This window comes from Salmo trutta, chromosome 6, assembly GCF_901001165.1.
Source record: "Salmo trutta chromosome 6, fSalTru1.1, whole genome shotgun sequence".
Classification (NCBI taxonomy): domain Eukaryota; kingdom Metazoa; phylum Chordata; class Actinopteri; order Salmoniformes; family Salmonidae; genus Salmo; species Salmo trutta.
Window position 1 is genome coordinate 26,612,867 of NC_042962.1, and position 24,564 is coordinate 26,637,430.

At 43.6% G+C, this 24,564-nt stretch overlaps 1 protein-coding gene across 9 annotated transcripts in view; it reads left to right on the top strand.

Moving 5' to 3' along the window:
• Positions 1-24,564, top strand: part of asap1b (ArfGAP with SH3 domain, ankyrin repeat and PH domain 1b) — a 72,152-nt gene that overhangs the window by 18,443 nt on the left and 29,145 nt on the right. For all 9 annotated transcript variants that reach the window (XM_029755981.1, XM_029755979.1, XM_029755980.1 and 6 more), the window contains 8 exons: positions 7,828-7,900; positions 8,874-9,019; positions 11,151-11,225; positions 16,310-16,359; positions 18,320-18,449; positions 20,678-20,763; positions 23,368-23,443; positions 23,613-23,699. In XM_029755981.1, the coding sequence (XP_029611841.1) occupies positions 7,828-7,900; positions 8,874-9,019; positions 11,151-11,225; positions 16,310-16,359; positions 18,320-18,449; positions 20,678-20,763; positions 23,368-23,443; positions 23,613-23,699 (723 nt within the window). The remainder of the gene's footprint in view (positions 1-7,827; positions 7,901-8,873; positions 9,020-11,150; positions 11,226-16,309; positions 16,360-18,319; positions 18,450-20,677; positions 20,764-23,367; positions 23,444-23,612; positions 23,700-24,564) is intronic.

Consider the following 24,564-nt stretch of genomic DNA (forward strand, 5'->3'; position numbering starts at 1 on the left):
TAGGATCAACACTTTATTTTAAGAATGTGAAATGTCAGAATAATAGTAGAGAGAATTATTTCTTTCAGCTTTTATTTCTTTCATCATATTCCCAGTGGGTCAGAAGTTTACATACACTCAATTAGTATTTGGTAGCATTGCCTTCAAATAGTTTAACTTGGGTCAAACGTCATTTCGGGTAGCCTTCCACAAGCTTCCCACAATAAGTTGGGTGAATGTTGGCCCATTCCTTGTGACAGAGCTGGTGTAACTGAGTCAGGTTTGTAGGCCTCCTTGCTCGCACATGCTTTTTTAATTCTGCCCACACATTTTCTATAGGATTGAGGTCAGGGCTTTGTGATGGCCACTCCAATACCTTGACTTTGTTGTCCTTAAGCCATTTTGCCACAACTTTGGAAGTATGCTTGGGGTCGTTGTCCATTTGGAAGACCAATTTGCGACCAAGCTTTAACTTCCTGACTGATGTAGCAACATCTCAAGACAATATATCCACATACTTTTCCTGCCTCATGGTGCCATCTATTATGTGAAGTGTACCAGTCCCTCCTGCAGCAAAGCACCCCCACAACATGATTCTGCTTCACGGTTGGGATGGTGTTTTTCGGCTTGCAAGCCTCCCCCTTTTTCCTCCAAACATAACGATGCTCATTATGGCCAAACAGTTCTATTTTTGTTTCATCAGACCAGAGGACATTTCTCTAAAAAGTACGATCTTTGTCGCCATGTGCAGTTGCAAACCATAGTCTGGCTTTTTTTGGCGGTTTTGGAGCAATAGCTTCTTCCTTGCTGGGCGGCCTTTCAAGTTATGTCGATATATGACTTGTTTTACTGTGGATATAGATACTTTTTTACCTGTTTCCTCCAGCATCTTCACAAGGTCCTTTGCTGTTGTTCTGGTATTGATTTGCACTTTTCACACCAAAGTACGTTCATCTCTAGGAGACAAAACGCGTCTCCTTCCTGAGCGCTTATGACGGCTACGTGGTCCAATGGTGTTTATACTTGCGTACTATTGTTTGTACAGATGACCGTTTGGAAATTGCTCCCAAGGATGAACCAGACTTGTGGAGGTCTACCAATTTTCTTGTGGAGGTCTTGGCTGATTTCTTTTGATTTTCCCATGATGTCAAGCAAAGAAGCAATGAGTTTGAAGGTAGGCCTTGAAATACATCCACAGGTACACCTCCAATTGACTCATATGATGTCAATTAGCCTATCAGAAGCTTCTAAAGCCACGATTTTCTGGAATTTTACAAGCTGTTTAAAAGCACAGTCAACTTAGTGTATGTAAACTTCTGACCCACTGGAATTGTGATACAGTGAAATAATCTGTCTGTAAACAATTGTTGGAAACATTACTTGTGTCATGCACAAAGTAGATGTCCTAACCGACTTGCCAAAACTATAGTTTGTTAACAAGAAATTTGTGGAGTGGTTGAAAAATGAGTGTTAATGACTCCAACCTAAGTGTATGTAAACTTCCGACTTCAACTGTACATATTCATATTCTTATACATTAGATCTTCAGAAAGAGGAGAGGCAATGTGCTTTTTTTGTTTTTTAAAGCTAAAGCTTTTTGTCAGAGTAACCTCTGGTGGCAGAGCATTTCACGATGACATGGTTCTATACATAACTGAGCGACGCATTAAATATGTTTTTGGTTTGTGTACCGTGAAGATGCCCATAGTGGCGTGTGTGGTATGTATGTCTGTTTGAAGTGAATGAAAATGGATTATACAAGTGTTGTGGCATGGGTAACAGGTGCACGATCTCGCTTTAATAGCTGGGTGCTCTGCCGTATATGACAATGACTTTAAATGAAATTCCAAGTTCGAGACCATTGGGATTTCAGTTGAAGATTACACAAGTGGTGAGACATTTTCAACACACAAATGTTTTTTAAATAGAAGTAGTCTATTTCCCCTCAACCCTCAAACATGAAAGACTGTCATCCATGTTGTTGATGTTAGTTCTGTGTGTGCAGTTAAGGACAAGCCCTGCTGCTTTGTTTTGAGCCAGCTGCAGCTTTTCTAGGTCTTTCTTTGCTGCGCCTGACTGTATTACCGGACAGTAATCAAGATGGGATGAGATCAAAGCCTTATATAGTTGATCTTTGTGTCCAAAATGCAGAACGTCTTTTTTATAGCAGACATACCGCTCCCCATCTTGAACATGATAGCTGACCATCCAATGTTACTCCTGGCAGTTCAGCTTCTTCAACTTGATCAACGGTCACACCCTTTATGCACGGCTCCAGTTGAGGTTTAGGTCTAAGACGAAGGCTTTGAACCGAATAAAATGCTTTTGGTTTTAGATGTATTTAAGACCCGTTGATTGTTAATTACCCATTCTGACACTGACTGTAACTCCTTGCTAAGAGTCTCAGTGAACTCACGCTGGGTGTAGGTGCTGATGTCTGGAGTGTTCAGTCATCAGCATACATAATCAATTCAGCTTCTTGTGAGACAAGTGGCAAATCATTTGTAAAGTACTGTGTTGGGCCGCCACCTTGAAGCCAATTAGCAGATGCTCATATCCAGAGCGACTTACAGGAGCAATGAGGGTTAAGTGCCTTGCTCAAGGGCGAATTGACAGATTTTTCACCTTGTCAGGTGAGGGATTCCAACCAGCGATCTTTCGGTTACTGGCCCAACCTAACGCCCAAGCAGTCTGTCATGACCCACTCACTGGGTCTGAGAAAGAGAACAGTACACTGGCAGATCTGATTCTCACGACAGACAGACAGACAGACAGACAGACAGACAGACAGACAGACAGGGAACTGGTTAGACTAGAGAAACTTCCCAGAATCTACAGAATTAAGAATGTTGAGATGATGTGCGAGGCAGCTCAATCCCATCTCCATGGCAATCGCACTACTGTCTGTGTACGTGTGACTGATCTTGGACCTCTGGGAAAAGGAGGAAGTTGAGGTTAAGGGGAGACGCATTTTATGAACTAAGCGAGGAATACCAATTGACAGAGAAATGTGTCATCCACAAATTTCACAGTAAATTAACAAAAATATCCCTTTTTTTCTCTCTCTCAAGGAAAACATGGTTTTTAAGTTGTCAGTGAAATACCATGGTTTCATAACCAATGTTCCCTTTTTTTCTGCACTGAGCAAATTTCTGGTCTGCTGAGAGCTAACTTGAATGTTGTGAAAATCTGTGTAACTTCCGGCACAGGTTTACTGTGAACACTGAGGGTGTACCTACTTTATGATACAGCTTTAAGTGGCCAAGTAGTCTACTGTGGCTATTTGGTCATAATATAGGCCAACCAGAGTGGCCTACCATAAATAATAATGAAGAAAATACATCCCATAAGATTTTGACATGGAAATAGCTGTTCTATCATACCAACCTACAGTAGCAGACAATGTGTGTGGTGTTCAGTGTAGCCTACATGCCATGAGACTTATAAAAAAAAAAAACATACAGGGCTTGACATTAACCTGTTTATCCACTTGTCCTTCACCCAAGGAGGTGACTCAAAATGTTGTTGTGTTGTTTGATGCAAGAACCCACTTTACAAAATAAAATGCATTATTATTCCCATACCCTCCACCTATTTGCTGCTTAGCTTATTCAAGCCTGTCTCAAAATACAACACTGCCCCTCTAAGACCAAAAAGTACTCTTTACCTGGCTCACTTTTCAAAGATGTCTAGAAATGTACATGTTTTGTGCTCTTGTAGGAAGCAATCACTCTCACATTGCTGACAACAAATTCTTTTTAACTGGGCTAATAACTCACTAACAACCAAAGGATATGAACAAGATGTGCACACGTGGCTACATGCAGCTCTCGCTTTGATCTCAAAACAAGTGTATCTCCTCAAGACCGCTCATGTTGTAAACACAGTCCAGTTCAAAGTGAATGGCACATATCCATATATGGCAACGGTCTATTTGCATAAAGGCCTACTGAAGCTCTGATTGGTTATGCCGCACCGGTCTGTGTCGAGTACGGGCTGAGTTGTGAGTGTCAATGCAATAGAATCCTACTCCGTTGCCTTCTGCCTACAACAAAATGTCTTGCATAGTTTGTATTTTTTCTGGTATGTTGTATTGAAAGTGGCTAATATTGCGTTGATTCGGTCACAATTCCCACAGTAAAGGGAAACGTTGATAGTGTTAACTAAAGGGGAAAACTCCAGAAAGTTGAGTGAAGTTCAATCTCGTGCTTCTCTGTGCAGGCTGATATTTCTTCTGCGCAGCAGTCCCAGAGGAGCTGCGCGCCTGCTCATCTGTGCCGCTTAGAGGGAACATTGGTCATAACTAAGAGAGAGACCAGACCAGGACATGGTGGCTGCTCAGTGAGTCAGGCCTGCTGCTTCCTGTTTCCTGTGGAAGGAGGGCTGGAGGGGAAATGCCAGGTCTGCTCTGCACTGGGAGGATAAGGCAGGAACTCCAGGAAGTGTTGAAGCTGCAGCATCTCTATCCTTCCGTGTCCCATCACGCGCAGTCCCAGTGACCAGTGTCCTTCACCTCTGACCTCTCCCTGCTGGGTCCTTGACTGCTTTGGGTTGGGTTCTTGTCCCTGCGAGGTCATACTGGCGCTTTAACAGCATGCTGACACTGACTTGTTGGATTTCACTGCAGCACAAAATGGACTTTCATGGTCATAGGCATTTCACAGGGGAATCTGCACAGGACCATGTACTTTGAGCTGCAGTAGGATCCCTTTTAGAAAATTAGGTATAATACATCTCGATCCTCCAACTCTTGTTTTGAGTTGAGTATTCAGATGTAGATCTGCACTCATTGGCCCACACACTCACCAATCACACTAGGCTGTGTCAGAGCTTAACATTGGCCGTTGGTCGATCAGAACAAAGCATTGACTATATTGAATAGTTTGCAGGCTTTGTGAGGCATTCTTGCAAGACTTGAGATGCATTCTTACTGGTTGCCAGGGGGTGCAGAGGACTCTGTGCCAAGTGAGCTGTGTTCCATTTAACTATTTTGTCCCTTGGAGACTGAGCTGAATGCTAAAAGCCAAATCTCCTTCCCTCCTACACATCTAGCGTTTCTCCTCTTTGACACTTGCTCGCATATTTTACAGCAAACCTACAACTGTGGAATGAGAGTGTGTGGATATCGGTCGTGAAATGTCCTGAAAGCATCTCAAAAGTCTGTACTGCTGCGATGAATATGTAGGCCTAGCTATTTTGAATGGCAGTAATGTCATTTGATAATTGACCTTGCTCATTCGTAACTGAAATCCGTACGGCCGACACATACTGTATGTCGCTTCATCGTCAATTATAAATGGCATCAATGAACACTGTGGTTCGCTCTGTGGGATGCTGGCACTATAGGACAAATGCCTCTAAAAAAAACCTAATCCTGCAGTCGCAAGGACCCTGGGCACCCAACACACACATCATCCGACGTCCCTGCCCCTGTAACGTCAAGTCGACGTAGCATGTTCCGTATTAATGTAAAATCATGTTCATATCAAAGCGGAATATTTAATTAGGACAAAGCAGACACAGAGAGGATTATGGGTGAACTTTGGCGGGGGTGCCAGCTGCTCCTCGCTCTCTTTCTCTCTCTCTTTCTCTGTCTGTCTGTCTGTGCGTGTCTCCCTCTCTCTCTCTCTTTCCCCCCTATAACACCATTAGAGAGGCAGTCTGCCTGCTGCTGCCCGCCTTGCCTTTGTTCTCTCCGGAGAAGTCATCTCACTCCACTGCTTCACTGAATAATCATTCATGGATTAGGGTGTCAGGGGGTCCACCATGGTGTCTATGACCTTGTCGGTGACCTTGGTCTGCAGTATTATGATGATTTGGTATTTCACTAAGAGGAAGAGAGACTTAGGGGTAAACAGGTTGTTTGCTAGATTGTAGACAATGGAGTACTGCGAGAGCCAAAGAAATGGGTTGGATAGTATAGGCTCAGATTTATGAAAGGGGTGTTGATTGTACCAATATCACGCTCTACAGGGTTTCCTTCTTCGCGCGTACACATTGCATACTCATTTTACATTCTAGTCTAGATAGGACCACACTGAACTTTAAGATCGCTTACTGTAGGTGAGTATTGGTATGTAGGCAATGATATATGCACTTGTGCCAGGTCGGGCTCCTGCGTTAGAGAGAGCGAGAGAGAGAGAGAGCGAGAGAGAGAGATCAAAGCACAGTGCCCTGGGAGAGAGGGCCCCAGGGCCATGCACTGCTGCAGCCGTAATTGGGGAAGAGCCACGTTAAACTGTCCGGGAGCCAACTGAGGCCGGGCTTAATTAAAATGCATGAAATTTAATGAGCTCCACCAACGTTGTATCGTACCTTCCCTCCGGTCCTAAAGTAATGTATTTATGTTGGTGTTTATCTTCTCCATAAGTGAATGTGGCAATGTAATGGTTCTGTGAGTTTCCGTTTTAATGAATGAAATATGGATCGTTTTTTTACCTCAGAGAAAGAGGAAAGCATAAATATACCTTGATTTACTGTGAATCAGGAATAATATTAAATCCACATGTATAGTATGTGGAAAATGAAACATTTGGAATCTGAAGGATAGAATGCCGTAAGCGCTTTCATTGATGATCTGTGTGTGTGTGTGTGTGATGCTATCAAATCCTATTAAACTGAGCATTTGTTTTGGGAGATCCAACCTCCCAGTCGATTAATCTGGCTCTATGGCGAATGATACAGAAACCCCTGCATCGAAAAACACAATTCACTCAACGTTCGCTCCGCACAGAGATTCTGCACACAATTCTTCTCCGAGATTTTGATAACAAACACATGTCCATGTAGGCGTTAGTAGTGCTGCGAGCCGAGAACAGAGTTTCAGAGTAGCTCTGCCCTCTGCGGCGATAAAAGCATGACATCAGCGGTCTCTTAATTGCACGCTCTTGTGCAGTGAGAGGATCTGGAGGTCGGTATCGCAGGCCGCCTCCCAAATGGCGCCCTACTCCCTACACTCTGCGGTGCACTACTTTTGACCCAGGACCCGTAGGAGTCCGGTCAAAGTTGTGCACTATGACGTGAATGGGGTGCCATTTGGGACACAGCGCGGGCCAGGCCAGGCAGCACTAAACACAACATGGCCGCCCGGCTGTAAACAAACATCTGCCTTTGATTCAATCACTGTGCCAGTACAGATCATAATCAAGGAAATATGTAAATGAGTGCTAGGAACTTCATTACTCAAGGTACAGCAGAGCTTGTTGGGGTTTCCCCGTATTTTATCAATACGTAAATCTAAGGCAGTGATCTTGACCTCGGACAGATACTAAATGTGTGCGCTCGTGTGTATGCCTTTTAAGATCTAGATTTGTACGATTTTTTTATAGATGTTTAAACACCAACAGGGTAGCAGGACAAGCGGAATAGCAAGTTGTCATGGTTTTTCTCTCCATTTTTGAAACACAGAAGAGTGGAGAAGAGATGTTGATTGCTGTTTGGGGTTTTAGGCTGGGTTTCTGTACAGCACTTTGAGATATCTGCTGCTGTAAGAAGGGCTTTATAAATACATTTGATTTAGATTTGAGATGCATTGTAAGACACAGCTGCTCCACCTCGGGCAGTACTGTCCTAATGATGCTACTGAATCTAACCGTTTGGAATTCCGGTGGCCATTTTGAATTCCGTATTTAGGTCAACTGGTGCTTTTTTAGCGTTTGGTACGATGTTATGCCCGTTTTTTATGCAAGCACTGTAAATAACTCATAGGGGTTCGGTGCGTTAGCCTCATACTCAGAAATTACTAACATTTACAGTATAACAATGTTCTCTTTTAGTTACAAAAGTCCAGTCTGTGATGCTACTCTAAGTCCTTGACAACCCTCTCTCTCGCTCGTTATGTGTTCACAGGCTTTGGATCAGGACAGGACTGCGCTGCAGAAGGTGAAGAAATCGGTCAAGGCGATCTACAGCTCAGGCCAAGGTGAGAGAAGGCTCTGTCAGTTTTCTAGGCTCGTTAACCAGAGGGTTACGGGTTCCAATCCCAGAGAGGATTTTGAGGAAGGATGTGCTTGTGAAAGACATTGAAAAGCTATTATCTATAAATAGACTGGTCTGGGTGAGTAGTTATGCCCTCTTATGAATCTCAACATTTCAGAGTTTCAAGCTTCTATCCACGTAAAGTCAGTTCATTTGTAGGTTGTTAGGGCCTTGAACAGGGGGTTTCTGGACCTCTTCTCACCCGACCTCTCTCTCAGGTCTCCTGTCGGAGACTGGATACAGTTCAAACCCAGTCGCTGTCCAGATGCTCTGTTTCTGCCTAGTGCCTTAATGATAAGTACAGATGGGCGCTACTGTTTCAATGATGGGGAAAGCAGACTTGCACCGAGAAACACAGACCCTGATGGCGCTGTTCTCCTAGAACGACGAATGGGAGTCTGACCCCATTGCGTCACGCATCAATACATTTTTCCTAATGAAATGGCAGTCTATCAATGCTCCTCTGCAACCCATTCACCTACACCCAGTTAACACGATTCACCCCTACATGTTGAGCCCCTACATGTTGAGCCCCTACATGTTGAGCCCCTACATGTTGAGCCCCTGCATGTTGAGCCCCTGCATGTTGAGCCCCTACATGTTGAGCCCGACAGTCTGGGAATCTGATTTTAAATGGCAAAAGTGATTCGACGGCACGCGGAGCTGTTGCATTTGTAACCAGATGGCCAATGTCAACCTTTCCATGCTTGACCACGATCACCACTCCGTGGGGGTTTCCCAAATGGCACCCTATTCCCTATACAGTGCACTTAACGTTTGACCAGAGCGTTATGGGCCCTGATCGAAAAGTTGTGCTCTATAAAGGGAATAGGGGACGTTAGAGCCTAGCCCCCCCCCCCCCCCCCCTTTGTTGTTGAACCGAATGCTAACCCTGGTTCTCCCTCTGTCTCCACTAGACCACGTCCAGAATGAGGAGAACTATGCCCAGGCTCTGGATAAGTTTGGCAGCAACTTCATCAGCCAAGAAAACCCTGACCTGGGAACAGCTTTCGTCAAGTTCTCCACCCTGACCAAGGAGCTGTCGACCCTGCTCAAGAACCTGGTGAGATGCACAGGACTGACGGATCAGTCGTTATTGGCCGGTGAATTCCACAATGTTCACAATGTACTTGACAAAAAGGTGTCCTTTTGAAGGAGGGCGCCTGCGTTTTTGCCTATCTTGGGAGCAGGCTTGACCAAGTCAAGCCTGCTCCCAAGTGTGACTTGTTTGGATTCATTGGAGAGGCATCTGCAAACGTTCTAGAATTCCGCTGAATCGGCCCCCTCTTATCAAGTTATTTCTTGGAAGTAAAAGACTAAAGCGCCATTGCGATCATCCCAATATGGCTGACTGCTGCTGGATCAGGCGTTTAGTGTCTGCTCTTATCGCGCTGCCATAGATTTCCCCTGACGTTTCTGTTGAAAAATGAGTCCTGTTGGAATTCTGTGTGTGTGAGTGGTTGTTGTTGGAAGAAGCTGCTGTCCCCTGCTCTCTTCCTGTGTGTCTGGCAGTGAGATTAGACTCCATAAATACACTGAACCGCTGCAGACTACTGTGTGTGTGTGTGTGTGTGTGTGTGTGTGTGTGTGTGTGTGTGTGTGTGTGTGTGTGTGAGCTCCCCTGGAACCCTCTTATTAAATCAGCCACTTGTTGGCACTGCCTGGGGAGGTTGTATACATATTGCCTGTAATCGTGTTGGAAGGACAAGCAACTCTCGACATCCCTTATAGCGACGCAAAGTCAAACATATATTGTTCTCTCTCCCTTCCTCTCTCCCCGTCTCTCGCTTTATCGTACAGACGCACTTATGTGGAGGAGATATTTCGAAGACGTACATTTGCCATTTATACGTTCTCGTGTATCAACCGTTTAGTGTATGTGTGTGGTCTAGGTAGGTCTAAATTCTCGCTCACCTAGAACACTGGCAAGCAAGGCCACCAACATGCATGACCAAGCACAGATGCCCACTGATCTATTTTCAGACACAGTTGTCAGTTCAGTGTTTATTAAATATATCCTTTGGTTTCCATAACTGCTGCCCAGGTTGGGCTGATGGTCAGTGTGCACTACTACTGCTGTTGGTCAGAGGCTTGATGTTATGAACTCCCTCACAGGAACCTGTCACGGAATTATACATTGTCATTGGTTATCTACAGAGGTTGAAGGTCATTGGCGCAGCCAGCAGTTGACATTGTATTAGTCTGGCAGACATTTCTCTCTCTCTCTCGTTCTCTCTCTCTCGTTCTCTCTCTCTCGTTCTCTCTCTCGTTCTCTCTCTCTCTCGTTCTCTCTCTCGTTCTCTCTCTCTCTCGTTCTCTCTCGTTCTCTCTCTCTCTCGTTCTTTCGCTCTCGTTCTCTCTCTCGCTCTTGTTTTCTCGTTCTCTCGTTCTCTCTCTCTCTCGTTCTCTTTCTCTCTCGTTCTCTTTCTCTCTCTCTCGTTCTCTTTCTCTCTCTCTCGTTCTCTCTCTCTCGTTCTCTCTCTCTCGTTCTCTCTCTCTCGTTCTCTTTCTCGTTCTCTCTCGTTTTCTCGTTCTCTCTCGTTTTCTCGTTCTCTCTCTCTCTCGTTTTCTCTCTCTCTCGTTTTCTCTCTCTCTCGTTTATGGAGTGAACTGTTCATATGCTGATACTAGTTTGTGGTATTTACCACCCTTAAAAAAGGTGCCTCTCTCTGGAGCGCAGTGTGAGAGGAAACAGATCACCCCGTTGGTCTGTAAAAGTAGCGAGCAGTAGGCAGACAGACCCGAGGCCAGCTCTAATACCGGAGCAGCGGCCATTAAGTAGGTGATTGATTTGGACATTGGGCCTTTGCAACAGAGGCACTTAAGTGGACATTAAGTGATGTTTGTTTCCATGACCGGAGCCACGGATCTCAATGGAACTTGGCCCTGGCCATCACAGACCCAAATGGAATAAATGCTCAGGAATAATTACCGGCATTAATCTATTTGGTTAGAGTAAGCAAATGACTTTGGCTGATTCCTAAATAGCTAATAGCTTAGCACATTTTAAGAGTCGAAAATGCTTTCAGTGGTCCCTAAATAGCCGAGATTGAGTTCACCCTTAGACTGAAGATAATACTGGGTCGTCAGTAAGTGTTGATGTATTCCAGCTGAAAGCTGAAGCAGTAGCTGCTTGACTCTTGCCCTGCTGACCAAGTCACTGTATCTCTCTCTCTCTCTCTCTCTCTCTTCAGCTCCAGAGCCTGAGCCATAATGTGATCTTCACCCTGGACTCGCTGCTGAAGGGGGACCTGAAAGGCGTGAAAGGGGTACGATTTACAGTAACCTCCTCTTCTCCCTTGTTTCCTCACTCCCTCTCTCTCTGCCTGACCCCCTAGGGGAGGGCCTAGCACTGAGGCATGATGGGAAGAGAAGAGGGAGCCCACTCAGCAGATCTGTCCATTCATCTGTGTGTGTGTGTGTGTGTGTGTGTGTGTGTGTGTGTGTGTTTGCGAGAGTGTGTGTGTGTGAAAGATAGAGAAATGGAGAGGGGGAGGGAGAACGAGTGGGCCGGACTGTTTAAAAGATCACACTGTAAATCTTTGTGGGGTAAACAGTGTCCTTGTGTTGTGCCTGAAGGCGAGCGCCACGAATAAACGGGTCATGAACCCGTGAGGTTGGAAACATTGGAAACATGGAGTGGGCGTGGTAGTGGGCTCCCGAACGTAAATTGTGAGCCTGAGGCCTTGGCTGCAGTGGCAGAGCGGCGCTAGGGCTGTAACGGTCGTGGGATTTTGGAATGCCGGTTATTGGCCAGCCAAAAACGGTCACCCTAATAACCCTACATTTCTCCTCTCCTCCGTTCCTGACTGCATGTGCTGCTATAGAAATAGAATGGGCGTCTCCATTCACGTCAACGATGGCATAGTGAGTGGACTGGCGGCCATTTGCGAGTGTACACATATGAGCAGAGCAAGAAAAAACGGGAAGTGTACCCATCAATAGACGGGCTAGCTGACAACATCACGAAGACGATGCGCGCTCGTCGGTGGGGCAGAAGTCCGTGTGTTGTTATGATTCTGGACGGTCTGACAGCTAGCAGCAACGATGAGAAACTGCCATGTGGCGTGGCTCATTTTAGCTATTTTTTGTTTGTTATTGATACCATGTCTTGTTTTATGGTGTTTTGACTCTTGTCATGTCTATGCTAATATGGCAAAACATTTGCTAGCTAGCTAACCAACAACTGTAACGATGAATTTGAGACACAACAAGTGGTCATTGTGCAAATGTGTTTGTTTTCAATCAAGATTGGGAGAGGAATTATAGTTTACATGTTGTCAACAGTCCTTTGAGTCTAAATCAACCCTGTCTGTTTTGCTTCACATTACAAAACAATACATTCCGTTACATGAGTTAAGATCATTTGAAAGAAAATTTTACATTACGATGGGAATTATTGTATCCCAATACCGGGTAGCCATTGCGAGCGTACCCATGAGTTTACCAGTCAAACTGCCAGGGTAAGAGGTTTGTTTGCTCGTTTGCTACAACCCCTTGCTTCTTTCAGCGAGGAGCAACACAGTTTCATCACGTTGTTAAGAGTCCATGTTAATGCCCGGCCGTCCCGTTTTCAGTCAGATGTTCCACACACACACAAAAAAAGACGGTTATGAGAGTTTTATTTTCATGACAGTCTTCATCCGTAACCGTTAGGGCTGAGTGATTAACTGAAATGTTTTTTTTTTAACCAACTAATTGGCCGATTTCGGTTCAATTATTTTTTTTAAATACTATTTCGTTTTTTTTTCTTCCTGTGAGCACGATGCGTACGTTGCACATTGAGTTGTAGTTTCCAACAGGCCAATGTTCTATATAATTATTACGTTTTCTGCTCTAATCTAACTACAATTACCATAATCCACTGCGTGGCTAAACTTGTCCGGTCCGTGTTTCTTATACGCCTTGCTACGTAAGAGATGGAAGAATGCGCAATCAAGAGGGGATATATAGATAGAGCAGTTTCTATCTATCTATCTATGTGAGGTATCTGTACCTGAAAAGACATGATCTAAGTGATTGATAGTTGGTATTCAGCAGTCATAAAAGTATGCCTTATTTACTTTGAAGAACTACTAAAATAGTGATTTTTGTCAAACAGCATAGTCAGCAGCTCTATAGAGATGAGATGATTTGGAATGAAAGTCATCAAATAAAACAAATGCAATATACACAACAACTGAAATATTTTATTCAATTAAAGTAATGTGAATAACTGGTTAATAAGTTATAAGCAGTCGTGGGCAGTCACTACCATCATGGGACTTTTATTAATTGTTTTATTCTGTGTCGTTACAGAATTCAACCCACATAATGAATAGCCAGTGAAGTTGTTCAATGGGATCTATCTATGGGCAACTGAAATGTCTGACCTTTTGTGACAGTCTGACTGTGAACATCTGTATGAAAACCAAATCAAAAATTTTAAACGGGTGGAGGAGATTAATCATAAACCCAAATTGAGAACCTTTTGTTTGAGTCAGGGTGAATTTGTGTGTGAGAGATATATTATGTACAACCTACCTAAAACAAGAGATCGCTATGTGTCAACCCCTAATACCGGGGCTCCTGCTGACTCCATTCCGTGGTGCGTGTTTCTGTCAGGCGGTGGTTAACTGGTGCAGTGAATCAGGCGCAGGAGAGCAGAAATGAGTGTACAAGGTATTTAATTCCACGACAGCACCAGTATACAGACAATACTCAAAGTGCGGAGAAATACCGGTAACTCGAAAATAACGGGTGTAAATACATAACCAGCCGACAAGTACCGCCAAGAACAAATCAATAAACACGCACACTAAACATGTGGGAAACAGAGGGTTAAATAATGAACATGTAATTGGGGAATAGAAACCAGGTGTGTAGAAAACAAAGACAAAACAAATGGAAAATGAAAAGTGGATCTGCGATGGCTAAAAGACCGGTGACGTCGACCGCCGAACGCCGCCCGAACAAGGAGAGGGACCGACTTCGGCGGAAGTCGTGAAACTATGTGCACAGGCAGTGGTGGAAAAGTACCCAACTGTCATACTTGAGTAAAGTATAGATACCCTAATAGAAAGTTACTAAAGTAAAAGTCACCCAGTAAAATACTACTTGAGTAAAAGTCAAAAAGTATTTGGTTCTAAATACATTTAAGTATAAAAGAAAATGTAATTACTAAAATATAAATATCAAAAGTAAAAGTATAAATCATTTCAAATTCCTTATATTAAGCAAAGCAGACGGCAGCATTTACTTGTTTTTAAAATGTACGAGTAGCCAGGGGTACAATCAACATAATTTACAAATTATGTATTTTGTGGGTCTGCCAGATCAGAGGCAGTAGGGATGACCACATGTTCTCTTGATAAGTGTGTGAATTGGACCATTTTCCTGTCCTGCTAAGCATTCACCATGTAATGACTACTTTTGGGTGTCAGGGAAAATGTTTGGAGGAAAAGGTAGATTCTTTTCTTTAGGAATCTAGTGAAGTAAAAGTCAAAAATATAAATAGTAAAGTACAGATACCCGAAAAAAATGACTTAAGTAGTACTTCACAGTATTTTTACTTAAGTACTTTACACCACTGTGCGCAGGTAAGATCAGGGATATTGCCCCTGCGTATTGAAACAGGTAAGATCAGGGATATTGCCCCTGCGTATTGTAACAGGTAAGATCAGGGATATTGCCCCTGCGTATTGTAACAGGCAAGGTCAGGGATATTGCCCCTGCGTATTGTAACAGGCAAGGTCAGGGATATTGCCCCTGCGTATTGTAACAGGTAAGATCAGGGATATTGCCCCTGCGTATTGAAATAGGTAAGATCAGGGATATTGCCCCTGCGTATTGAAATAGGTAAGATCAGGGATATTGCCCCTGCGTATTGAAATAGGTAAGATCAGGGATATTTCCCCTGCGTATTGAAACAGGCAAGGTCAGGGATATTGCCCATGCGTATTGAAACAGGCAAGGTCAGGGATATTGCCCATGCGTATTGAAACAGGCAAGGTCAGGGATATTGCCCATGCGTATTGAAATAGGTAAGATCAGGGATATTGCCCATGCGTATTGAAACAGGCAAGGTCAGGGATATTGCCCATGCGTATTGAAACAGGCAAGGTCAGGGATATTGCCCATGCGTATTGAAATAGGTAAGATCAGGGATATTCCCCCTGCGTATTGAAACGGGTAAGATCAGGGATATTGCCCTTGCGTGAAACGGGTAAGATCAGGAATATTGCCCCTGCGTATTGAAACAGGTAAGATCAGGGATATTCCCCCTGCGTATTGAAACAGGCAAGGTCAGGGATATTGCCCCTGCGTATTGAAACAGGTAACATCAGGGATATTGCCCATGCGTATTGAAACAGGCAAGATCAGGGATATTACCCCTGCGTATTGAAACAGGCAAGGTCAGGGATATTGCCTCTGCGTATTGAAACAGGTCACTATTGTGGTGAAATGGAAGAGGAAAGACTATGTAACTATTTTGACCTCGAAGAAATAGACTGAAACTCATTTTATCCTCTGTTGCCCTTTCTACCACGATATACGCTTGTTCTTATTCCAGAGAGCCCACCAGATATACCCTGGCGTTATGTAGCTGAGCGATGAGGAAACCCTTTTTTTTGTCCATTGTGTATTTTTGTTTGCGGAATATTTAGATAAAGCCTGGTATAAAAGAAAAAGGGCTACCTATAATTAAATTATAAAAAATATTTAGCTTCTATGTGGTACGTGTGTACATAGATTGTGTATAGGCTTGTCTCCCACATTAATCTTCTCTTTGTGCTAGACTGGTTTCAAATGCCTTCTGTTTTCTGTATTTATATGTATGTATGCATGCATGTATTTTTTTTTTTACTGCTCTAGGGATATAATTATTGTTATTTACTATTATGTATTTATTTTAATGTTATTTTTGTATTTGTTAATTTTTTTTCACTCTTTATGCAGTGTGTTGCAGAGAACACCGAAAGAAGAATTATCACAGAATTATTGTAACGTTTGTTGTGGTCATTTAATCCCATAAGGGATGAGTTACCAACTGGCGATTTGACACAAAAATACAATTTCATTCATTCATGCATAGTGAATTTAATGTTTACACATTTTTATCGAAAACGGTTATTGATTTTTTTTTTTTTCATTTTTTTTTTTATTAATCGAACCAAAACCGAACTGACCTCTAAAAGCAGTAATCATTCAGCTCTAATAACCGTTGGTTACACGGTTATATGGTAATTGTGCCAGCCCAATGTGGGGCAGTGTTGGAGAGAGAGAATTCTCAGAGTCAACACTGTATTGTGGGGATTCCAGATTGACCTGTTTACTACTGATTACTGATACTTTGTTCTCCCCTTTCTTTCAGGATATAAAGAAGCCATTTGACAAAGCCTGGAAGGATTATGAAGCTAAATTGTAAGTGTGTTAATAAATGTGTGCCTGTACATAGCTGTGTTGGGACACTTGAGGTTTGCCTTCGGAAAGTATTCAGACCCCTTGACTTTTTCCACATTTTGTTAGGTTAAAGCCTTATTCTACTTGTTTTTTCCCTCATCAGTCTACACACAATATCACATAATGACATAGCAAAAACAAGTTGTTATACACTTTTGCTAATTTATAAATAAAAAAACGTAAATATCACATTTACATAAGAATTCATACCATTTACTCAGTACTTGAAGCACCTTTGGCAACGATTACAGCCTCGAGTCTTCTTGGGTATGACACTACAAGCTTGGCACATCTGTATTTGGGGAGTTTCTGCCATTCTTCTCTGCAGTTCCTCTCAAGCTCTCAGGTTGGATGGGGAGCATCGCTGCACAGCTATTTTCAGGTTTCTCCAGAGATGTTCGATCGGGTTCAAGTCCGGGCTCTGGCTGGGCCACTCAAAGACATTCAGAGACTTGTCCTGAAGCCATTCCTGCTTGTCTTGGCTGTGTGCTTAGGGTCGTTGTCCTGTTGGAAGGTGAACCTTCACCCCAGTCTGAGGTCCTGAGTGCTCTGGAACAGGTTTTCATCAAGGACCTCTCTGTACTTTGCTCCGTTCATCTTTCCCTCGATCCTGACTAGTCTCCCAGTCCCTGCTGCTGAAAAACATCCCCACAGCATGATGGGGCCACCACCATGCTTCACGGTAGGGATGGTGCCAGGTTTCCTTCAGACGTGACGCTTGGCATTCAGGCCAAATAGTTCAATCTTGGTTTCATCAGACCAGAGAATCTTGTTTCTCATGGTCGGTGAGTCTTTAGGTTCCTTTTGGTAAAATCCAAGCAGGCTGTCATGTGCCTTTTACTGAGGAGTGGCTTCCGTCTGGCCACTCTACCATAAAGCCCTGAATGGTGGAGTGCTGCAGAGATGGTGGTCCTTCTGGAAGGTTCTCCCATCTCCACAGAGGAAGTCTAGAGCTCTGTCAGAGTTACCATCTATTTCTTGGTCACCTCCCTGACCAAGGCCATTCTCCCCCGATTGCTCAGTTTGGCCGGGCGACCAGCTCTAGAAAGAGTGTTGGTGGTTCCAAACTTCTTCCATTTAAGAATGATGGAGGCCACTGTGTTCTTGGGACCTTCAATGCTGCTGACATTTTTTGGTACCCTTCCCCAGATCTGTGCCTTGACACAATCCTGTCTCAGAGCTCCACGGACAATTCCTTCGACCTCATGGCTTGGTTTTTGCTCTGACATGCACTGTCAACTGTGGGACCTTTTATAGACAGGTGTGTGCCTTTCCAAATCATGTCCAATCAATTGAATTGACCACAGGTGGACTCCAATCAAGTTGTAGAAACATCTCAAGGATGATCAATGAAAACAGGATGCACCTGAGCTTTATTTCGAGTTTCATCTCAAAGGGTATGAATACATGTAAATAAGGATTTTTTTGTATTTGTATTTTTATACATTTGCAAAAATGTAAACTTTTTTGTCATGATTGGCTATTGTGTGTAGATTGTTGAGGATTTTTATTTATTTAATACATTTAGAATAGGGCTGTAACGTAGCAAAATGTGGAAAAAGTCAATTGTCTGAATACTTTCCGAAGGCACTGTATATGGTGATGTGTGCTTGTGTGAGACATACAGTTGTTTTTGGTGTCTTTAAAATGTCAGATCTGATGTACTGTATATTACAACAATAATTTAAGTGGAATGATCCGCCCTGTGAAAGCTCTCTTTCATGCTGAGAATTCCATGTGATTTAAATGTGAGGTCATAGATTTATTAAACACTGTCTCTCTTCCTGCCCTTCCTTCCTTCCTTCCTTCCTTCCTTCCTTCCTTCCTTCCTTCCTTCCTTCCTTCCTTCCTTCCTTCCTTCCTTCCTTCCTTCCTGCCTGTCTTGTCTGGTTTCACTAACACTCTGTCTGTCTGTTTTCAGTACAAAGATCGAGAAGGAGAAGAGGGAGCATGCCAAGCAGCACGGGATGATTCGTACAGAGATAACCGGCGCTGAGATTGCTGAGGAGATGGAGAAGGAACGCCGTCTCTTCCAACTCCAGATGTGTGAGGTCAGAAGCGGGCGCTGGGCACAGACTAGAAGGCACTGATTGGGCACTGACGGGGCCCTGCCACCCCAGGCCAAACCTAAGAGGACAACATAAAATGGGCATCCGTGCCAACCTCTGTCCTCTACATGATTATCCTATAACCTAGTTACACATATCCCCAAAATGACACGAAAAACAGTATCATATTGTATTTCTATGCTCCAATCCTCCGATACAAAAGGCAGAGCAAAATAACAAACTGTTCGAGCGTTGCGCTCAACGAGCTGCCTCCCGGCGGGTGTGAACGCCTACTCCTCTCTCCCTCTTTATCTGCAGATTATTTGCTCACTTGGCATAACGGTACTGACAATTTCCATATTAACTTAGTGCTTCACTGTGGGATTCTAATTGGAGCAGTTATGGAGGAGCTCAACCCGTCCACCTCTATTTTTGTGTACAGCGGTTGCGGGGTGGTTTGTCTCTCTTGGGTTTTTAGGGTGATCTCATTCACCGTGTTGTTATTGTGGATTATTTGATATTGCTTCTAGTGTAGCGCTAGAGGGGCCCAGAGTTTAGAACTAGGGCCCCAAGTTTTTCCTGCTCAAGTCATATTGACAGGAAAAACTCCCGACCCTATAAGCGTGACTGACGTAAAATCTATGCATGCGTGATTAAAACGCTTTGGATAAAAGCGTCTGCTAAATGGCCTTTATTATTATTATTATTATTATTATTATTATTATTATTATATATTGCTAACATTGCTAGCATTGTGTGGCACCCTATTCCCTACACAGTGCACAACTTTGGACCAGGGCCCATAGGGTACTATATAAGGTATAGGGTGCCATTTGTTACACCAAATCCATCTTCCATCCCACTTTGCACTGCTGCCGCTGCTAGTGTGGGAAGGACCAGGTGATGCTCAGCACAGCAGGCCATGTTCTCGATCTGATCTGAGACCAGCGTCCCTCTTCTCCCATTCACACAAAGCCCCATAACACACAGGCACCAACAGGCATTCACAACACACACTAAACCCACCCCACAGCGCAGACACCGCAGACAAAAAGTGGATCATCTCTGAGTCTCACGCACTCAGACAGACAAAACAATGTGTGTGTGACTGTGTGTTTGGTTTCAGGGGAGCACACACACATACACACACACAGAGGATCACATGGCGAGAAATGCAGCAGAGAAGCTTTGGGGGGACAGGAGGTGCCTTAGAAGGGCATTCTGGAATAGATTTAAATGTCCTCTGTGCGGTGCTGAAAATGGTGCTTAGCAGTGATTCTTCACAAGCTGTTCTAGATTGGTACGCCGTGGGATAAACTCAGATTAAGATGATGTTTTATTCATTTGTTCATCGGCATTAATTTGTCAGAGGAATTTGCTAATTTGGAGGCCGTGGTGGTTTCTGAAAAATAAAGGAAAAACACAATTCTAGTTATCCATTTCAAACCCAATTTACTCATGATATTTTACAGAAGTAGGATCTTAATTTGATCACTCTTTTGTTGCTGAGAATTAATGCACACTAGGAAATGCAAACTTGTAGTGTTTTCGAGGTTTAAAAAGGCATCTACAATTTGTCATTTCCACTTTAAAATGTCAGACTTGATTTTCCCTAACGAAGAACGTATCAACGCCTACAAAAAATCCCATGAATTATAATCCACATAATAATCCACATTTCCTGTTGCTGCAGGATTATTTTCAAACTGGCTCAAATTAAGAGTATATTGCCGTTCTTTTCAGTGACGTTTAGCCGTTTTTTCGGCTGTGTTGGCATCGTGGATCAGAGGCTCATAACCTCCATCCTATGGGCATTCTGATAGAATAATCCTAAATGTTCAGAAGACATATTTTACACAAACAAATATTTTTTTTTAATGGTGGTTTAATGCAGGGGCGGACAATTCTACCAGCAGAGGGTTGATGTGGTTGGGTGCAGACTGTTGCTCCGGCCTAGCAGTAACATGACGATTTACTGGTTCATAAATGATAGCCTTCAAATAAATGATAGATTTCAAATAGGAACTTGATTAGTATAATCACGTGTGTTTCTGCTTTGCTCGAACAAAAGCCTTTCCCCCGCTCAGCCTTTAGTGATTGTCCACCCCTGGTTTAATATGTCACCACTACGTATTAGCATGGCAATACTCCATATTGCATTTCCAAAATCATGTAACAGAGCATTCTATTTGATGTCAGTTTTCACAGACCACCGCTTGTTTTCTCTACAGTACCTGATCAAAGTCAACGAGATCAAGACCAAGAAGGGAGTGGACCTTCTCCAGAACCTCATCAAGTATTACCACGCACAATGCAAGTAAGTAAACTACCGTATTATCGCCCTCATTTACCATAGTGTAAGAGTCCCCCAAACACGTGTGGATCGTGTCTACTGAGATGTGTCTGATTTGGTGGCAATCACGTCATTTCTGAGGGAATTATGTCACTGTATACTCTCAAGACTAGCTCTACAGTGCATTCAGAAAGTATTCAGACCCCTTGACTTTTTCCAAATTTTGTTACGTTACAGCATTATTCTAAAATTCATTTTTTAATTTTTTATTCCCTCATCAATCTACACACAATACCCCATAATTACAAAGCAAAAACAGTTTTTTAGAAATGTTTGCAAATGTATAAAAATAAAACACTGAAAATTACATTTACATAAGTATTCAGACCCTTTACTCAGTGCTTTGTTGAAGCACTTTTGGCAGTGATTACAGCCTCGAGTCTTCTTGGGTATGACGCTACAAGCTTGGAACACCTGTATTTGGGGAGTTTCTCCCATTCTTCTCTTCAGATCCTCTCAAGGTCTGTCAGGTTGGATGGGGAGCGTTGCTGCACATCTATTTTCAGGTCTCTTCAGAGATGTTCAAGTCCGGGCTCTGGCTGGGCCACTCATGGACATTAAGAGACCTTTTCCGAAGCCACTCCTGCGTTGTCTTGGCTGTGTGTTTAGGGTCGTTGTCTTATTGGAAGGTGAAGCTTCTCCCCAGTCTGTACTTTTCTCCGTTCATCTTTCCCTCGATCCTGACTAGTCTCCCAGTCCCTGCCGCTGAAAAACTTCCCCACAGCATGATGCTTCCACCACTATGCTTCACCATAGGCATGGTGCCAGGTTTCTTCCAGATGTGATGCTTGGCATTCAGGCCAAAGAGTTCAATCTTGGTTTCATCAGACCAGAGAATCTTGTTTCTCATGGTCTGAGAGTCGTTAGGTGCCTTTTAGCAAACTCTAAGAGGGCTGTCATGTGCCTTTTACTGAGGAGTGGCTTCCTTCTGGCCACTCTACCATAAAGTCCTGATTGGTGGAGTGCTGCAGAGATGGTTGCCCTTCTGGAAGGTTCTCCCATCTCCACAGTGGAACTCTGGAGCTCTATCAGATTGACCATCGAGTTCTTGGTCACCTCCCTGACCAAGGCCCTTCTCCCCCCATTGCTCAGTTTGGCCGGGCCGCCAGCTCTAGGAGGAGTCTTGGTGGTTCCAAACTTCTTCCATTTAAGAATGATGGAGGCCACTGTGTTCTAGGGGACTTTCAATGCTGCAGTAATGTTTTGGTACCTTTCCCCAGATCTGTGCCTCGACACAATCCTTTATCGGAGTTCTACGGACAAGACAATTCCTTCGACCTCATGGCTTGGTTTTTACTCTGACATGCACTGTCAACTGTCGGACCTTATATAGACTGGTGTGTTCCTTTCCAAATCATGTCCAATCAATTAAATTGACCACAGGTGGACTCCAGTCAAGTTGTAGAAACATCTCAAAGATGATCAATGCAAACAAGATGCACCTGAGCTCAATTTTGAGTCTCATAGCAAAGGGTCTGAATACTTATGTAAATAAGGTATTTCTGTTTTTTTAATAAAAAAATACATTTGCAAACATTTCTAAAAACCTGTTTTCATTTTCTCGTTATGGGGTATTTAATCAATTTTAGAATAAGGCTGTAACGTAGCAAAATGTGGAAAAATCAATGGGTTCGAATACTTTCCAAAGGCATTGTATATGATTCTCTCTGTGATTGTTCTTTCTCTCTCTTCGTCTCTCTCCCTCTCAACCCCCCTCCCTCCATCCATCCCGCTCTCTTGAATGGGGTGATGGTGATGCATGATTCACCAGTCTTGGGTAGGGAGTAATATTTAGCTCTCATAAATATGCATGACCCTTCATGACGATGCGATGTGACAGCCGTGGGGGTTTGTGGGTAAATAATGGGCGCCCCCCCTGTGCCAGGGACTGAGCCCAACGCTGTGTCACCGACAGGCCTGACAGCCTCAATGCTGCTAGAGGGTTGTGTCATAACATTGGGGCAACAAAACAATGCCGTTTTCTGGTTGTCTACTCAACCCAAAACTATGACTATCACAGTGTAGAGACGTGCCTTATAGAGCGATTTGGAAAAGAACATTTCAGTAGAAAACTGAGTTTCAGTAGGATGAGTGGGCTGAGAGAGGTGATGGGTACCTGGAGGGTAGGAGAGAGAGACGGCGAGAGAGGGGGGTGGAGAGAGAGAGGGGGATAGAAGGTTGTTAGTGGAGACGAGAGGATGCTGCATTCAGGTAGATGCCACTGGCACTGGTGGATCCATAATGGATGACAGGAAGTGCTTAGCATTCCACTCTAGACACTGCCAGAGAGAGACAGGAGAGAGAGAGAGAGAGAGAGATCTCTCTGCCAAAAGCCAGAGGGGCCAAGCAGGGCTATACATTATACATATCCAACTGCATCAGTCTCATTCTCAGTCACCCCTCTATTCATTTTGACCTTCCTAATGGCCATATAAGTCTTGGACACTTGACATTTCGAAATGATGTAAAAGACGCTCCACCAAATGACTGCCCTTTCGTCTCACTTTCGTTGGAATTAAAGTGAAAATCTCCGTGGAATTCTAATATCCGCCCTGTAATCTCTTGCAGCTTCTTCCAAGATGGCTTGAAGACGGCGGATAAGCTGAAGCAGTACATTGAGAAGCTGGCTGCTGACCTCTACAATGTAAATACCCACCCACAGGCTTCTCTCCATCTTATTTACTGCTGCTCTGCAGTCTGACATGTTGTCTAGACTGATTGAGTGAGTGAGTGATTGAGTAATTGAGTGAGTGAGTGTGTGTGAATGTGTTCGTTTGTTATGTCTTATCTCACCCTGTGTATCTCCTTCTCAGATAAAGCAGACCCAGGACGAGGAGAAGAAACAGCTGACTGCTCTCAGAGACCTGATTAAGTCATCCCTTCAGCTGGACCAGAAGGAGGTAGGCAGAACCTGGACAATCTAGTCCTGATTGGGCCAAGTGGGCCAAAGCCAGAGTTGACAAATAAGGAAATAGGGAAAATAGTGGAAACTCCCTCCAGCCATGCGTGCACCAAATCAATGTTTGGTGGAAAATCAGACCGCAGCAGTAGACTCCTCAGTCGTGACCTTTCACCCTTAGAGGGTGTAGCTACTAGCTAGTCTCCTGTAGTGCAGAGTGAGTACCCAGTGCTGTATCATGCTGGTAGCCGGTGTTTAGTAGGCCTTGGCTGGTAACCAGTGTTGTGCCTCACTGGCTGCTTAGTGGAGCGCAACTTACTGTCTTAAAAGTCCAGTGCAGTCAAAAACGGGATTTTCCTGTGTTTTATATATATTTCCACATTATGATCTTGAAATAATACTTTGAAATTGTGAAAATTATGATAATGCCCTTTTAGTATGAGAGCTGTTTGAAAAGACTGCCTATTTTGGTGGGATGGAGTTTTGGCATGCCTGGTGACATCACCAGGCAGGCCTCAATTAGTTAATAGGCCAATAAGAAAGGGTGTTTCAAACCTCTCTGCCAATAACGGCTAGTTTTTAGTTTTCCACTCCCCACTCAGACCCCTCCCAGACAGTCCTAGCAAAATTCTTGCTTGAGAAATTGCTCTTTGCTAAGAAGCTATTTTAGTTTATTTTTGACCTTTTTTAATTGAAAACAATCACAGTAAGGTACTTAACTGTTACCCAAAAAGGTTTGATATTAAGATAAAGGGCTAACTAACCTACCCTAACCTCTTTCTAAGCACTCACTGGTCACCACTGCCAAACACATCAATTACGTTTCTCACTCAGTCCCAAACTCCATGCTAGCTGCTCACTGTGTT